The 19,065-nt window shown below is 37.2% G+C and overlaps 1 protein-coding gene across 2 annotated transcripts in view; it reads right to left on the bottom strand.

Annotated features, from left to right (window-relative positions):
• Positions 1 to 19,065, bottom strand: part of TOX3 (TOX high mobility group box family member 3) — a 93,310-nt gene that overhangs the window by 15,957 nt on the left and 58,288 nt on the right. Inside the window, exons 2-3 of one of the 2 annotated variants that reach the window (XM_032805377.2) lie at positions 11,627 to 11,692; positions 7,438 to 7,689 (exon numbers count right to left, since the gene is read on the bottom strand). In XM_032805377.2, the coding sequence (XP_032661268.1) occupies positions 7,438 to 7,689; positions 11,627 to 11,692 (318 nt within the window). Of the gene's footprint in view, positions 1 to 7,437; positions 7,693 to 11,626; positions 11,693 to 19,065 lie in introns of both variants that reach the window. The other variant, XM_032805376.2, reaches the window with a different exon arrangement.

Raw genomic sequence — 19,065 nt, 5'->3', positions numbered from 1 at the left:
GTGACTCTGCAAAACCCCTTAATATTTACTAGAAGCAACATCAACAGCTCACTGGATGGGTGTCTCAGGCAAATACTGCCAATCTGTACCATATTGCTGCTACTTAACTCAATCTAAGGTTTCTAAGATATGGTAGGAGCCCATGTTGACTAAAGGATTATAAATGGGGATTCTCATTTCAATATACTCAGTTTCCATTTTGCTCTGAGTTGCATCATTTTTTGATGCATTTGGTGTTTTTGTTTGTTCTATAACAAGTTCACTAGCATCTGGATTTGTTAAATTTGTATCAAGACAAGAGGAAGGAGGAAACACGTCTTATAGCAAAGAGACTGTTTTGTCTACACTGAAACATACAAAATTAAAATGGCATTGAGGGCATAATAAACTAGAGTCTAAAAAGACCTGTTAGATGTTTTAGTCCATCACCAAGATAGGGAAGGATTATATTTGCTTTAGTATTGTATCAAACTGCAGTGGTTGTCTGCTATAGCCAGGATTGTTACTGTAAATTGAGTGGGCTATATATACTGTTTATTTCCACCTCTAGAAATCCCAAAAGTTGTTCAACTGAACTTTGAACTCAAATCTGCAGGCATAAAACCAATTATCATGATTTCAATGACAATGGTATTGCAAAGCCTTATGTCAGGGTTCCTTCTCCACTCTGAACTCTGGGGTACAGATGTGGGGACCCGCATGGAAGACCTCCTAAGCTTATTTTTACCAGTTTAGATTAAAACTTTCCCAAGACACAAGTTCCATCTTCTCCTTGATCACTGCCACCACCAAGTAATTTAAACAAACATTCAGGGAGGGCCACTTGGAGCCCTACCTCCCCCAAAAATATCCCCCCAAGCCCTTACACCTCCTTTCCTGGGGAGGCTTGAGAATAATATCCTAACCAACTGGTTACAAAGTGAGCACAGATCTAACCCCCTGGGTCTTTAGGACACTGAAAAACAATCAGGTTCTTAAAAGAAGTTTATTTAAAAAAAGATAAAAGAATCAGCTCTGTAAAATCAAGATGGAAGATAACTTTACAGGGTAACAAAAAGATTCCAAACACAGAGGATTTCCCCTCTAGGCAAAACTTTAAAGTTACAAAAACAGGGATAAACCTCCCTCTTAGCACAGGGAAAATTCACAAGCTAAAACAAAAGATAATCTAATGCATTTCTTTGCCATTACTTACTATTTCTGCAATACGAGATGCTTAGTCCAGATATGGCTTAGGGAGATGTATTTACCCTGCCCTGGTTCCTTTGCTGACTCCAAGAGAACCAAACAAAGACACAAACAAAAACCTTCCCCCACAGATTGCAATGTATCTTCTCCCTTTATTGGTCCTTTTGGTCAGGTGCCAACCAGGTTATCTGAGCTTCTAAACCCTTTACAAATAAAAGAGGAATTAACCCTTTACATGGTAAAGAGGGATTTTATGCTACCCTTAGCTGTATGTTTATGACACCTTAACTGAGAATTAAGGATCTACTCCTCCAAGGTGCTAAGCATCTTTTGAAAGGTGCTGAATATACACAACGCTCACTGACTTCAATGAGAGCCAAAGGCATGCAGCTTCTTGCAGGATTGGTCCCTAAGAGTACCCCTTATTTTTAGTTACACTTAGTCAACAGCGATTATTTATTTTGAGATAATGTTGTGAGTTTTGTATTTCTTGAAAGGGGTGACTATAAAAACTACAATTCCTAAAGTACAACTTAAGTATAAAACAGATTAATACTGCTTCTCTTAATCTGAAATTTAGTGGCCCACAGTTTCTTGAGAAAAAAATCAAATCACTGGACGTAAAAGATCTCTTCTGGTGAGAAATAGCCACTGTTCCTATAAATGAATAATTATCACCTTCCAGAATTAGTTGTATTTTTTCCTATTAAGGATGGCAATAAACATGTTCATAACAATAACAAGGGCTTGTTTTAATAGAACGTTCCAGGCATTAAACACATTAATGACCCATGAAATAACTGTTTTATCTGTAACACATTAAACAACATAGCTATAACTCTGTATTAATTGAAAACCTACTTCTTTCTCTCAAAATATAAAATTATAATACTAAAAAAAGAGATTACAAGGAAGTTTCTTTGTAAATGAAAATTAAAGATATAAACTAGAGGTATGCAGTCATGTGTGGTGAAGTAATTGCTTGAAATGAAGACTTGTTGCCATTTGAACTAGCTTTTTTTTTTTTTAGCTTTAATTTTGGCAATTTTGAGTTAATCTAGTCACTGAAAAACTAAAATTAGCAATTTGGGATTAAATACAGTAAGATTCAGATCTTTAAGCAAAAAGCACCACTATTTTGAGATGTTTATAACATTTCCTTCTTCAGTTTGCATATTTACTACCCTCTGACAGGATAAAAATTGCAACTAAATTCTTTAAGGCCATGACATCGGTTCACTGTTTATTTAAAAGTCTCTTCTTCTTATCTCAGTTATAGCCACCCTAATTTTTTGATTTTTGACCTCAGTCCCACATTTAAATTGTAACATAATTAAAGACGAGTTTATTCCAAAATGAATTAAGTGTATCTGGGCAGGATCCTAAATGGAATCAGGATATTGTCACAATCATAAAACTCAAATAGGATCAAATCCTCACCAAACAGAAAAAACAATTTCTCCAACAGTCAGTATATATCGAGTAATATATGTAAATTTATCAGTTTGTTTTTGTAAAATCTATACTTTTTTGGATAAAAAAATCAGACTGAAAAGAGAAAATTACTTTACTGTCTGTTTCTTGGATATCAGAAAGAGAATTTCGAAATTCATCAAAGCTAACCTTCTGTTATGTACAACAGGCTAAGCTGAAAAGAATGTTAACAAGTTCAATTTTCATTCAATCAGCACTACTGCTCTCTGAAATGTTTCATTGCAGGAAAGAAATAAAAATAATCTATATGGTAATTATGAGGATGAATCCCCCAGTAACTTTCAGCTACATGAAAGGTCAGTTCTATTCAAGATATTTTATCAGTCCCCTGCACATACTCCTGTCCTGTCATTTTAAATCTGAACAGCATTTTATTTTCCCATTTACAGCTACCTGCAGAATTAAGTACTTAAGCCAAATAAGAAAAAAAAAAGAGAAAGAAAGAAATGTTGAACGCTGGCAAAGGCTATAATAGCATGGAGATAAATCGTTCAGCTGCTCTCTCTCAAGCCTCTGGGGCTGCAGATTTTTCTTCTCCTGGTGCACTGTGGGTATTCAAAACTTGTTCAACATGATTTCATTTCATTTCAGGCACTGCCTGAGAAAACTAAATTACAGAATCAATCATACAGAAGGTCAGAGTGAGACTTCATTACAAGTATTGCATGCTTGCATGAATATCTTTCATTTATGACTGACCCAATATGTCACAATAGCTGTCTAGTAAAAATAATCCACTTTCTGAAATTGATGTACTACTGATGTCAATGCTACTCAGCAGGCTGGGCAGATTATAGAGAGGTGTTAAAAAAAAAAGGAATCCTCAGGAGCACAAGTTGTAGTTTTATAGAATTGCCATCTTTTGTAGATTAAAATAATTTTTCAGATGATCATCTAAACAGAAAACAGAGCCTCAGTGTAAAATGTTTTTGCCAGATTATTGCTACTGATTTCTACTTATTTTGAGTCAGATATTTATAAGTTCAATATCTGCATCATGTAAATCAAGGGTTTCTTTGAACTCAAAAAGCATCAATTTTTCATTAATACATTTTTGAATACTAGGATTTTATTTGCATATTATTAAAATGTGACTGTTAATCATACTGCGCTCCTTTTATCTCCCTTTTTTTGTTGCTGTTGTCTGTTTTTAAATGTAATAGCATGCATTTAAGTAAGATAAATGTGTTGTGCTTGTTGCCAATAATAATGAAGCTAATCAGCAATGTGACAAATTGTCACTCTTTTCTAAAGCAAAATCAATGTGACAGGGTAGGAAATCAGTCCCAATACATCATAAACTATCTTGTTCTTAATAGCATAAACAATTGTTAATCCATCAATACAATCTTTTAATAACTGCTAGACCACATTTATTCTGGTAATAAACATCTTGCTTGCACTTTGCATGAACTGAAGAATATAAGTAATAATAAATCAAGAATATAATGTAAAGTATTATTTATTATTTTTCTGGTCCTCCTATGGGGAGTACCTGAGGAGCTTGCAAAAGTATTATGATGTAGCTAGCCAACTCTGCACACTAAGGGAGACACAGGAGAACCTTGACATAACCTATTTTTAACCATGCCTCTGGCGATTCTGCATTCAAGTTTCTAGGTGAACATGTCAGGTAGTACATAGAACAAAGCCAAAGACACACTGTATTAATCATAATTCTGTCCAAGCACATTTTATTTCTTCAACATTTGTGATTTAAAATCTCATGACATTTCTTCAAGGTGAAATTCTACTGGATTTTTCAACAAGATAAGCCTACATCAAGCTAAAATAACTATCACTTACAGTAAGGTCTCTAATAATTCAGAAAACGACCAATGAACTTGATGTTGTTCATCTCAAATTATTTTAACTGTACATATTCAGCAAAGGAAACTACTGCTTGTTTTTCAGTATCTAGAAATTATCTCCTTTTGTAATTAGCCATACACTATTAATGAAGCACTAAAGTAAGACTACCCAAAATCACTGCATAAGAGCATTGTTCTGTAAGTGTATACGAACATAATTATTTTATGGCCCCATCTTTAGTTCTGTCAGATATAGTAAATTCAATTGACCACGAAATGAAATTTCATACTCAAAATGCCTCCTTTACATTTTTTTATTGCTGTAATAAAGTTTTTATAGCTCCCAGGCAAAGTAATTCATGAAATGTCTAATTTAAAGATGAATTCTAATATTATTAATAAATATTTACCAGTTTAATAAAGTGCCCATTTTCAATATAAAATATGATATACTGTTTTCATTATGTATTTTCAGAATAAAGATGATCCATTGGGAATGTATCTGAATAACAGATAGAGACAAATGAGTTTTGGGAAACCTGCATGATGACCATTCTTTATTTTTTTATTTTAAAGATCCTTAAGCTACCCAGTGTTTCTGGGCCGGGGAAGAGTTTGGTTTAAGAAGAAAGGCGAGAAAAATGCAAAATTAAAGGACAAATCCTGGTCACTTTGGTCACACAATCCAACTGGTAATACCAAGGGGAAGTATGCAGGATGTGGTCAAAAACATTCTATTATTTGTGCCTGAACTGGTTGCAGTGTGTTAACTATATATCCATACAAATCACAACAATTCAGGATTCCCTACTTCTTGGGTACATAATTCCCTACTTCTGCTCCAAAGCCTGAGACTTTATTAAACGTTTTTTCTCTGGTTTAATCACTCCCTGTGCTCAATACATACATAGGCAGGCTGAGATCAGAGGAGAGGGATCGTATTCTGAACGTTGTGACTCCTGGCCATGGAATTATTTGGACTTTCTGCCTGCTCAGCAGTGAGATGTTTTTAAGTATTTATTTATTTTTAGCATTAGCTATTTATCATGACCTTAATGGGAACATTCAAGTTTGCAATGAAGCCAGCAAGCTGTAATGGGCTTTCAGCAAGAATGGAGAAATCCAAAGAAATATTTGCTGCACGTATATTTGTAATTTTTTTAATTATTGAAGCTCTGTGGAAATCCAATCTTTCCATGCTTTTACCTTATCTGGAGTGTTTAATTTAAAAAAATAAGACAATTTATATAGAACTGTAAACTGACAGTATGTCTTGCTTTCTGCTAGACCACCAGTATACTTGTATTTTAATTTCACCCCACTAAGCAGAAGCTCCTAGAAAACTGCTAATCTGACTAAATAACTATTAGTTGTATAACATATCTAGCTGTATATATAGCCATTCTTTATTATGAATACAGAAACTAATTCAAACTGTAGCCAAGGAGTTTAAAATGCTAAGTACAGTAAATGTGCCATGAGATTGGAAATAACTGTGGATCTGATAGCCTAAGCCCAAAACCACTCAAAAAATGGGACCTGTAGGAGAAAAATCTACAAGGTTCCCTTTTGTAGAGTTCCCTGCCAGATCAAGAAGTGAGATTTGAATCCCTGAACACTGGAATGAGCAAACAGTGTGGACAATAAAATACATGGACCCTTCAAGCTACATGCAGATCTACTAGACACCATGGCAGTCTGTCTGAGGAACTGTGTCTTCTGCAAGTTCCTCCTACGACTTTCCCAGCCATATGGTCAGAGTCATCCTTGCCAGAGACTCCTCAACCCACTGCTATCCGAAGAGATTTCCCACTAAAGTGGGAGCTTCACAGCATGAAAAAGGCTCTGTAGAAAAGTTAATATACCTTAAAGCTTTACTAATTTTTTAGTGGATTCTGATTGTTGGGGTTAACGGTATACCTATCATGCTGGCTGAACCTTTCCCCACAGTCAGATTTCTACTTCGCACCCCATTCCCACCCCACTCCAGGCTTTCCAGAGGCCAAAGAGTAGATGATGCCTGGCCTCAGTCTATCACCACTCTCATGGGTATGCACAAGCAGGGTGCCCCTGTGTTTGCAGATCCTCCAAGGACAATCTTATTCTGTATTTCCAAGCCTAATCAAAATACTGAAAACAAACTCAAGTTATTAATTTAAATAGATTAAATGCAGGGCTCTTAGAATAACTCCATAAAATATACATACATAGTATAATCAAATATTTCCTTTACTGTCGATAGGTTGGTTCAAAAGGGAAAGGAAATGAAGAAACGTTCTCTGTATTATGCTAGCCAACCATCCCTGGTACTGTCAAGACAGTCCCTTATCTTCCACCCAAAATATAGCCAAATAATTCCCTTAGAACTAACTGGCCTAACACAGGAGGAATGTTTACACGGGAAGAGCCAGTTCCTTCAATTCTATAGGACAAATTCTGCCCTCAGAAGCATGGATATAGTTCTTATGAACTTCCTCAGCAGTCCTGAGTGCATTCAGTGGTAAAATCTGGCCTATGGACATGGATTTCTAAATCCAGTCCCAGACTGCAAATTCTTATGTTAACACTATTACCAGGCTGGTTCCTTTATTGTAAAATAGAGACATCCATTCATATGCAGCTCAACAATACATAGTTTATTAATAACAAAGCCCACATTCCTGAATAGTTACCTTTAAACATTTTCCAGTTGCCATAGTGAAGCAAATAATGCTATTCCATTACTTGTAGTATTTCCTATCATATGTAAAGTGCTGCAGATATGCAGGTAATATGATCTATTTAATACTGGCAAGTGTTTAAGGATGACCACTGTTCTACTAACTCAGACTGAGATTTTGAGAGGTCAATGAAAATAGGTATTTTTACATATTACAAAAATCTGCATTTCTATGTTTTGACAGGTGCTATTAATTCACTGAAAGATATAAAGCATAATGCCTACCATATGCAATCCATTGCTGTGGATTACACCATCTTGCTCCACAGGATTTCGTGATATTGTAATAGAAGGAAGATCCAAACTCTGTGGAGGAAACTGGGGTGTAAATTCACTTCCTTGTCCAGGCAGCTGGTCGCCTAGACCCTGAAAGGGCAACAGTATATCTGCCATTCCCAGCGTGGGGTCTGACTCAGGAGGGGGCGTAATTGGTGGGATCTCAAACTCTTCATCTCCAAGACTTGGAGTATGGAATGTCTGCTAAAAGAAAAGAAAAAGCAAGCATATTAGAGTGCATCATTCTAAATATTCATTTTTGGATTTGCAAACCAAAGGAATTCTGTATTATTTAGCTCTCAAATGAAAACTCTGAAAATAACAAATTTTATAAGTTTCATATACATAGGGCTTTGTGGATAATTCTGATTAAAGATTTAAGTCTCATTATCATATGGTTTTAATGGAGTATCAGTATTAACAGTTTTTTAATGCGTACTTAATTAGCAACATCTGTCTTTGTTGTTAGACTGAACATCAGCCACACTGGATTTGGCCGTATAACACTTTATTTATATGTTTTTGAAATAGCATCAATGGCTTACATTATTCTTATGCTTCATAAAATACTGACAATTTTGTAGCACATACACTCCATTAATCCAGTACTGAACATGGCACATGTTTGCTTCCTTTTTACAACTAACAAACAAGAAATATTATAATTCAGTTTTCGATTTCTTTTCTACTCCACCCATGAAATATAATGGACCCCTTTACATAAGGGTTATTATTTGCAGTACAGACATTTATACAATAGCAATGGTGATTATAGTAGCTTCCAGTGTTTTTTGAAGCAAGCCAGCATGTTTGAACAGTGGATTTTTTTTATTAAATAAACACCTGTTAAGATGCCTGGAGTAGAACATTTACTGCCAATTATCTTCAGGGTTTGTATGTGTATGTTTGTGTGTGTGTGTAAGGTAATCTTTACTCAACTACAGTCTGGATCTCGCCTCTACATTGCTGACTTTTATTTGAAGGGAAAAAAAAAAGAAAAAAAAAAGAACTATGCCTATTCAAATTTCCTTCTTGTGAGCTAAATGAATTTCTGTATATTACTTCAGGTCCATTGCTGCTTAATAATAGAAATCTAATACTTGGAATTAGGCCATTTCACATGTACCCAAATCAGGACTATCTCAATCAAACTGGGCAGCTGGCAATCCTAAAATAGGCACTTTGTCTTGTCTTGAACATGCAACACTGCTCTGGGATTTATTTGTTTGTTTTAGTTCAAAATTCTAGTTGAGAGGGGCAAAAAAATGTTTCATGTATTATTTACATTGTTTGAAAGAGTGTCTTAATTCCAATTAATTTTCAAATGATATGTTCAGTGAAAGATCTCATTAACTGCTGTAAATTGTCATCCTTCAAACTGTTAATGATGATATAAATTAATAATCGCTTGAGAGAAAATGGAAACTGAAACACAAGTAAAACCTTTGCTTGCATACAGAACCTGTCAGCTGTCATTACTGGTCTCTCACCAGAAATGATGAGGTCCCAGGCTGCTACAGTCTGCAGGAGCATAGTGAGAGAGTCTGCTGAGACTCTAGGAGTCTCGCTTGATGCAGAATATTGCAACGTAATTCCAGATTTGAAAGCTGGTCCTGCATTAGGGAGACATTTGACTTTCATTTCCATGTTACAAAAGGCGCACATTTTCTTACTCTGGAGCTCTGAGTTCACAGACTCAAAAGATGGATTGGCCATGAGAAGTGGTTGGCTAATGAACATAACCCTATGGCTGCATTTGCAGTTATTTTGGCACTAATGTGGTCTAGTAACAGATGCAACTGTAATTTGTGACTCATTTGCTACCCCATTACTGCTTAATGAAATCTAACATATCACATTAACAATACAGATAAACACTCATTCTTGATATGTGGCATTTGGCTGTTTTCATTACCACTGTAATTAACACTTGAAATATTATTTCAATAAATATTTAAGGTGCGTTAAAATGGGTCATGGTAATTATCATGACACAAAAACAGAAAACAAAGTAAACATGTGGATTCTAAATGTGAAGGTGTTCTAGTGCTTACACTGTTCTCTCTGTAGGGCATTATTTATGGGAATAAAATGGTTTTCTAGCACGGCGGCATCCATATGCAAAATCCTAATGAATAAGCTGCGCTCATTTAAATGTAAAAACTGAACAACAAAACACACACTGAATGCAGTAATTGCCAAGTTAGGCTCACACTATAATGCAAATATTAACACTTAATCATATTCTTATTCTTTCTCCAAGCAGTGAAATCAGTATTATTAGACTAGCTCTGAAACTCTGTTTTAAGTGTCATATTTATGAGATCGTAGAATGAGAATGGGATTTTGTTTCCTCATGTAAAGGGATAAATCCATTACAATTGTATAAATATATAATGCAACATTTTTATAATTTACGACAAGTGGAGAGACAATCATGAGTAAACTGATGAGTACTTACATAAAACTAATTCTCACAATATAATTGCTTGAAATAAGTATACATTAAAAATATCTCTAAATGATCCAAGAATGAGGATAAAATAGATGCAATCTAAAAGAAAAAAAAAGTATTCTAGTGATGTAGTCTTAATTCAAATCACTGGGCTATTCAGATTGTAAAAAGAGGTATGTGATTTGATATTGCAGAAAGGTGCTGTTATAACCAAGATAGTATAACATTTCTGGGGGTTATCTTACCACTTGTATTTTTCAAGTTATTAACTTTTCAAATATTTATTTCTTAATCTTTTTTTTTATAAAGTGTGTGCACGGTTAAATGCCATCTGTACTGAAATGTTCAAAACATTTGTTCCTTTTGATAAAAATGCAAATCTGGAGAACTGTTGTATCAACATATAACAGCCAATGTCTGACACGGTGAATTATCACAGCTGGAATTAAATTGTCTCTGAACAGCTGCTGGCAGCAGAGCTTTCATCAATGTTTGATTCAAATGTAGGAAAGAAATTCTACAGAATGAAACATCATGTTGTCATTACAGATGGGGTTTGTGTTCATTATCACAAACAACACTGGAGCCAGTGCCAAACAATATTCCCTTATCTATGCAGTCTTGCTGGATAAAAAGAGATGGTGGCCATTTTAAAAATGATTCCTAAAATACTCTTAATTTGAACCTTCATCTTTATTGTAACACCTTCTTTACCACTTAATTCCATACCACTTTCTGTTTTACTATAATGAGCACAGTCATGACAGAATTGTCACCTTCAATGAATAACGTCAAGGCTGCTCATTTTTCTAACCTTTCCTCACCCTTGGGAGATTTATGATATACACCTTATGTACATATTAAATATTACTTACTACCAGTTTCTGCCTCTCTCTCCATATTAATATATTACACACGCATGCACATACTTTAGGTAATACATCTTGCCCTTTTTATCTTTCCATCCTTATTGGAACAATAGCTGTTATTTTCCAGGTACGCCCAAAAGGCAGCTCCATCTGGAGCTAATGCCAATACTACTGCAATGATAATCTAAATAACTGGCTGACAGTAGATCGTGGTCTAAAAACAACGACGGGAGCAGTGGCTGGTGCACACAGCCCTTCACTAGCCCCACTCCTAAAAGCTAGCAGCCAAATGTATCACCTCAATGATCTACCAGCCTACATCAATTCAGACCCAAGGCTTGTTCCCAAGCCCATGTGTAAAACTTGGCTGAAAGTCTGTTCCTCCCTCCCTCAACACAAACATTGCAGCCAGCTAAGTTGTTTTGTTTTCTAACTTATGTGAATGTTAAGAACCCAAATTAAAATGTTTGTATCTATGAGTGAAATTAGCATATTAGCTACTAATGACTTCTACTAGGCTTGCTTTCAAAATCTACACCTACTGTGCCTTTCATTTGTTTCCTTCTGTTTATAATTTTTTTCATACATAAAGCAGATTTGTTTCTATTGACATGCTATGTAAGTAACAGCCTTATGGACAGCTAAATTGAGTAGTAATGGAGAGCTGTCAGGTTATTTTCTTTCTCATTAAAGTCTTTATTTTGTGCTCCATAAAACACATACAAATTCAGCACTTCATTCTTCATCTGTTGAAAGTCTGTTAAATTATCAAAGCAAACAGAATATGAATACAGATAAAAAGAAAAGCATCTACCTCATTTGCAGTAAGAAATGCATTATTTGCCTCCGTCATGTTCATGTAGTTGTTATTGTTTCCAAACTGAAAGAAAAATAGATATTTGGCTTTTAATATATGCCATGATAAACCTTTATGACTATACAGTCAAAATACATTCTTTATCCCATCAACTACTGAGAAAAGAACTGCTTCTGAAAAAAAGATAAGATGTAAATCTGCACAAGCTCTTCTGGAGCTGCTATAGTCACAACCAAGCTGGATACTTCTGATTATTATATTGCTGACTGAATTAGTATGGATCATTTGTGTCCCCTAGTTCTGCATAGGAAGGGTCCACTCTGTGCATGGAATCTGCCCCTTCTCATGCAGAAGGCAGGGTCAGCTGACTCTGCAGCACAATCACCTCTATCAACCAAGCACTTCACGGGTCCATTCTCAGAAACAGATAATTCATCCCCAGGCTCTATGATGTTTTTGCAAAGGCCCACCCATCACCCAGGAGGTCCTGAGGGGAACCAATGCCAGGGGAGTCCCCAGTAGCAAGGTTTCAATTAGAGCTATTTTAAAAAGGAAAGAGGGGAAGGGAGGATGAAGGAAGTCAGCAAGATTTTTTTTTAAACTTCTCCCTTGTCTCCTCCCACCCATTCAAAAATTTGAAATCTTTTGCTCAGTTCTCATTCCAGTGGAGTCACACTGCCAGGGAGCCAATGGAGGGCAGGGATAGGGGAATTGTACAGGGGATCCACCAGGTTTGTGGTGGGTCAGTGCCCCATTCCACTGAGGGACACTTCCTCCCACACATGTGAACAATCAACAGGTATCCTCATGGAGATACTCTCCTCCAAGTTTCCTTCCTTCAGACTCTGAATCATGAATATCAGTTGACTGTATTTGAGAAATATTTATTCTTTTTAGAGACTAGTATGGAAAAGAGGATATTATCAGCATTTGGCAACTGGTGATTTACATGCACGGCTCTCTTAAATGGCAGTAATCAGATGTTTGTAGGAAAATAGGTAGACTGGTAACTATCTTTATATGTATTCTCAATACACACACAAGAGCATTTCATAAACTTTGCTTTTCAAGAACAAATACCATTGGTGTGTTTGTGTTGTCAGCTGATACGCTAAGCGATGGAGTTTCAAACCTCCATTGTGTTTCTAAGGTTCTATTTACTATGAGGCATAATGAAAAAATATAATAAAGGGTAGCAAAAAAGAAAAGATTCCCTTGCCACATTTATGTATGTTATCATGTTCATTAGTGTTGTTGCAAACTAATATTTAATACCTAACATAGCATTGTGGGCAAGAGTGAAAAAAGGGATTGCTGATATCTCTGAACACATTAATTTTTTATACAATGTCATTAAAATGGCCTTCTCACACCATGAGAGTTAAGGTTGCATCAGCATTTCTATCCTGACCACCTATTTTCTGAGTTTTATAACCCAAATATAAATCTTTCCTTGGGTCTTTTCCTTGTTACAAAGTCTTGCGTGCATCTTATTTGAAATGATTTTTTTTAAAATAGACATTTTTGATACTACAGGGCTCTACAATGAGTGTGAGGATGGGGAAATATTCACTGCCACAGCCAACCCCATAATTGTCTGCTCCAAATGAGAGAATCCTATAATGCTGCCAGAGCAGGATGAATCCATAATGAAAAGAGATGTCCTCCACCTTCACTCAGTACTTTGTCCAAATTACTGCCTGGAGGTCTTGGCGATGAAGAGGTTTCGGACCTTGCCCCTCATACCTGAAGCATCAGAGAATGGGATTAGGGGAAGAAAACTGGGTCTTTTCTTGAAAGGGCTAATTTCCCTGAAAGACTTTCACAAGAACCTTTTCCCAAAGTCAAATATGGGACAACTGCAGCAGAATTGGGAGGAAGGAAGAAAAGGAAGATGGGTAAAGGGAACTGGGGTCTGATCCAAAGCCCACTGTAGTAAAATGAGTGTCTTTCTATTGACTTCACTGGCCTGTGGATCATGCCCTTGGAGATAGCAGAGTTTAGAAACAGGGTAGATGACAGAACGGGAGGAACTATGTGGAGAAGGGAAGGGAAGAGATCAACTGAAAAATTAGAGAGTAAAATCTCCACCCCAAAATACGAAGCGATACACAAACTGTATCTAGGATATGGTCTAAGTAAAACTGGTGTTTATGGCATACATATACTGTGTCATAACAACTAACTATATAGCTAAAGATGATGTACGTATAAAATTCACCCAGAGGCTTAGTTTTTAGAGTCAGCCATTGCATATTCACAGGATTTTCAGCATACAGACTTAGTACTCATGCACAGCAGTGAGACTGACATGCTAGATTTATCATGTCAGTGAGACAAGAACTAAGAAGTACAGGTTTTGGTTATATACCTTTAAGAAGAGTTAGAATGATGTACTTCCTTCGTCTTCATATACTTAAGTACAACATAGGTTGCAGCAGATATGAATGCCACAACTGTTTTTTCCCCCTCAACTTGATGCTCTTAAAGTGGAAAAAAAAGCAATTCACAGATTGAAAATATGTCAGTGTGTCATTAAGAATGTGGAACAAAATGAGAAAACAGGGAAAGTCAAAGTGAAGGTTGCAAACTTGCTATTGTGATTGAGAATTGCAGCTCCTATTTTATATAACTTCAGGAACTAACCTCAGACCATGCAGTACCTGTGCTTTTGTCAGTGTGTATCACAACTTCTACATTATTTAATTGTAGATTTTTGTCTGTGAATTAGAAATCCATTTAAGATAAACTACGTTTTATCAGTGAGCATTTTAAAGATTAAACATACTTATTATCTAATAGTAACCACAAATGACACAGGAAAATAAAATGGTTATTATCTTAAGGACCTAAACAATTCAAAAAACAAATTAAGCTTAGAGTGATATAAGAACTGGGTTAGAAATCCTCTTCTGAACAGTTAGTATGTGAATGTAATTACTGAAGAAACTACAGCTAATCAGCTGTGAATTGTATCCATTAATTAGTATTTGCCCTGGAGAAATGAGAAAAATCAGTAACAATGTTAACACCGCAATGCACTGATGAGTACTGAAACACAGGGCCCTCAACAGTTAGTCAAGCAGGTGGCTCCAATGGTCCAAGTAATTTTAAAAGCTCTCACCTGAAGTGCAGAGCTGGAATTACAAAGCACTTCTTGCATATCTTTTGTATCTATATAAAGCTATAATTAATGGCTTTTAATTTAGAAACACTTTATGATCATCTGGGAACAGTTATAAATCATTCTAAATAGAACAAAGAGTTCTATTCTATTTTAGTAATATATTTAATTTAGAATAGGCAGAAAAATCAAATGTGTGAAATGACTCAATGCCTATCTCCATTTATTTTCTGGGAACTCACTTACCCAGACTAACATATACCAGTAGCCTACATACTTGAGAACAGGGGTGCAAAATGAGGACTAGATCCTGCAATTTAATTCATATGAGCACAATGCTTGTGATGCTTCACTGATTTCACTGACTGGGGCATTAAAGTGGATCCAGCTGCTGGATGTAGCCCTGATACCTTACTGTTTGAGTTGGTCTATCAGTTGTTTTAAAAATTACTTAGTAATAATAGTCAGTAATACTTTGTAATACTGTATGGAGTCTTTCACCTGAAAATCTCAAAGCACACTACAACTATTAATGAATAAAAGTCTCTGAAGCGGCATGCAGTGTTATCCCACTTATACAGAAACAGAGGAACCATAAGTGACTTTCCCAGGTCACAAAGCAAGTCTGCCGCCCAACTGAAAACAGAACAAGTTTTACAGGCTGCCAGTCCTGTGTTTAGCCATTAGCTCATGATTGTTTGATTTCAAGAAGCACACAAAGTCCAGTTCTAATACTGACTAAGACAGGGGTTCTCAAACTGGGGGTCAGGACCCCTCAGGTGGTCATGACGTAATTACATGGGGGGGGGGGTTGCGAGCTGTCAGCCTCTACCCCAAACCCTGCTTTGCCTCCAGAATTTATAATGGTGTTAAATATATTAAAAAGTGTTTTTAATGTATAAAGGGAGGGAGGTGTCACACTCAAAGACTAGCTATGTGAAAGGGGTCACCAGTACAAAAGTTTGAGAACCACAGGACTAAGATTTACACACAGTCTCACTTTTACATATGCACCCTGTATTTTGATGGAGCAAAAGAAACCCTCATTTTCTGCAATGCATTGAAAAAAGAAAAGCAGGTAAGATAAAACTGTTTTGAACAAACAAATCATCTCTTTCATTCATTCTGCATGTACAATGCTTAGGGCCCTCCCAAATTCACAGGCCATTTAGGTCAATTTCACGGTCAGAGGATATAAAAAAAATCATAAATTTCATGATTTCAGCTATTTTTAAATTTGAAATTTCACAGTGTTGTAATTGTAGGAGTCTTGACCCAAAAAGGAGCTGTGCGGAGGTGGCAAGGTTATTGTGTTTGGTGTGGGGGAGAGGATGGGAGAGGTGCAATACTGCTATCCTTACTTCTGTGCTGCTGCTGGAGGCAGCTCTGCCTTGAGAGCTGGGCACCTGAAGAGGGGCAGCTGCTGGCTGGGAGACCAACTCTGAAAGCAGAGCCACCAGCAGCAGCAGCGCAGAAGTAAGAATGGCATGGTATGGTATTGCCACCCTTACTTCTGTGCTGCTGCTGGAGGCAGCTCTGCCTTGAGAGCTGGGCACCTGAAGAGGGGCAGCTGCTGGCTGGGAGACCAACTCTGAAAGCAGAGCCACCAGCAGCAGCAGCGCAGAAGTAAGAATGGCATGGTATGGTATTGCCACCCTTACTTCTGTGCTGCTGCCTGCAGAGCTGGGCCTTCAGTCAGCAGCTGCCGCCCTCCAGCCACTCAGCTCTGAAGGCAGCTCAGAAGTAAGGGTGGCAATACTGCAATCCCCCTAAAATAACCTTGTGACCCCCTACAACTCCCTTTTGGGTCAGGACCCCAATTTGAGAAATGCTTATCTCTCCTGGGAAATCTGTATAGTATATAGGGTAAAAGCACACAAGACCAGATTTCACGGTCTGTGATGCATTTTTCATGGCCATGACTTAGTAGAGGCCCTAGCAATGCCCATCCAAGTGGGTGGGAGCTTTGCCTTAAAACTAATGACATTATTTGGTCCTATGTGTTTAAAATTACAGCAGTCCTTGGGGTGAAATAGCCATGGACTGCAGTGGGGCCAGGATTTCATCCTTTTTTACTCTATCATAAGGTTAGGCAGGTGGGGTGTGTGTTTGTTTTCACTTTGGGGAATGGTAAGAAATCTCTTGTAGCTAATTATTAGTGCCAATCCAAAGCAGTCAAGTAATTGCCATTCTGTATTCCAGTAAACCACCATTGCTGGTCTTCTCAGTTACATACTTTCGATTACAAAGCTTGAACTGAAATGTCTAATTTCACTACACATTGCAGTTTTTAAAAACATTGTTCCTATATTAGGTTAAAGCAGTGATACTCACACTGAGGGTCAGGAGCAGCAAGTGACTCTGTAATGCACATCCTGCAGCTCTTTACAGCACATGATATTAAAACACTGTGTGATTTAACTATTAAGCAATCTAAGTTATTAACCAGTCAGGATGCTTTACTATGTTACTGTAGTTGACAAAATAATAATACTTAGTCAGAGTAAGAAAGAAAGAAAGATGTAGTAAGTGAAACAATTAATTCAAACTACTGTTGTTCTTCTGGGTAATGCTGATCGCTAATTTGGCTCCTGAGCCATCAAGGTCTGAGTATCACTAGGTTAAAGTTTCTTTCCCACCCTACATGCTTGTCCTTATGGACAAAATCAGATCAACCCAAGGAGCACACTTAGGCTTTAAATATTGTGCAACCCCACCCTTTCTTTTTAACTCTTATACCTTTCTCTTGCAGTATTGCCAACCTCAGACGCTAACAAATCATGAATCAGCTCCTAAAACATCATGACGTTAGCTTAAAAATCAGAAGATTTTATATGAACAATAATTTAGATTCTGATCATTTGTGTTCTGGTTTTTGAACCTTCATGGTGTACTTGCCTTTAGGGTTTTCAATCTGTTCCCTGCAGCCAGGAGGGCTAGAATTTTTTTTTTTTTAAATGAAAGTTGAAATTCTCATGAATTCATATAAACTAGGAGCTGAGGCAATACTATCAGGAACACATCACAGGTGAGAGGTTACAGAGTCTGGCTTCTTCTCCAACATAGCCTCCTCAAAAACCTCAAAAAATTAAATATGGGCTATAGAGTGTGTTTTTCTTCTGTAGCACTGAAGAGGCAAAACACATTTCCAGAAAGTAAAATATAAGCTACAGTACATAATCAACTTTATATTAGACCCTGTTCTAAAAACATTACCATATTTTCACAGCTGTACCAATAAGCCTCAAATCTCAAAGTATGAAAAATATGGTGGAGAATAATTCGCTCTAAAATATCCCATGATTTTCAGAACATTAACTATGAGTGAGATGGGGAGAGTTTAGATACATAGGATGAAATCTTGGTCCCACTAAAGTCAATGATAGTATGGCGCTGACCTCAATGGGGCCAGGATTTTACAAATACTACTTAGCAATTCTTAAATAATAACTTAACTGTACACATTACCATCCTTTTAACTACCAAAACCCTAGTATAAATCTGATGAAAATCAGTGAATAAAGATGAACATTTAGTCTTGAGAGAACTCATCCCTGGTATTCACACTAGAAAGAAGCAGAGAAATACAGCAAGTAACTTGAAGATAGACAAATGGGTAAAATTTTCAAAATGCCATCCACCTGTCTCAATGAGACTGGCAGTGAAAGGGAACACTCCCAGCAGCAAGGGAGGGAGACAGTCGCTCCTCCACTCTGGAAGTCTCTGGCACCCATTGGCCAGCAGGGAGGGAGGGTGCTGATTGGCCAGCAAATCACAGCTCCAATGATTTAACATGGAGCGGAGGCCATGTGGAGCCTCTTTCAGCTCCGTTCCAGTGGCCTCATACTAGTCACTCTGAACTAGGAACTGGAATCCAGTCAGATAGATGCTGCAGGTACAGACATTCAACCCTTTGTAGGGGTCAGGAAGGAATTTGTTCTCCCAGAGGCCAACTGGCAGAGGACAAGGAGTTTTTTGCCTTCCTCACAGCATCTTCAAGCCACAGCAGACTAAGTAGGAACACTTTTAGTGCCTAACACAGGTACTCGGGTTGAGCTGTTTATTCGTTGCAACTTGCAGCCCGTTAAAAGGATAAAATGAACAGTTCTCCAAGATAAAAGACCTGGGATTTTGGTGATAGGCCTTGGGCTCATGGGATAGGGTGAGACCTTGTGGCCTTTGCAGGCTGAGATTAGACTTGCTGAGGTCCCATTCTTCTGCACCCCCTGTTCTCCTGGCCGGGGGGGGGGGCGGAGGAAGGTACTAGGACTCAGAGATGGATAAGTCCTGAAGCATAGGCTGAGAAGAGCCT

Source organism: Chelonoidis abingdonii, chromosome 19 (genome assembly GCF_003597395.2).
Source record: "Chelonoidis abingdonii isolate Lonesome George chromosome 19, CheloAbing_2.0, whole genome shotgun sequence".
In the NCBI taxonomy this organism is placed as follows: Eukaryota; Metazoa; Chordata; order Testudines; family Testudinidae; genus Chelonoidis; species Chelonoidis abingdonii.
This window is presented reverse-complemented; position numbering and strand designations above follow the sequence as displayed.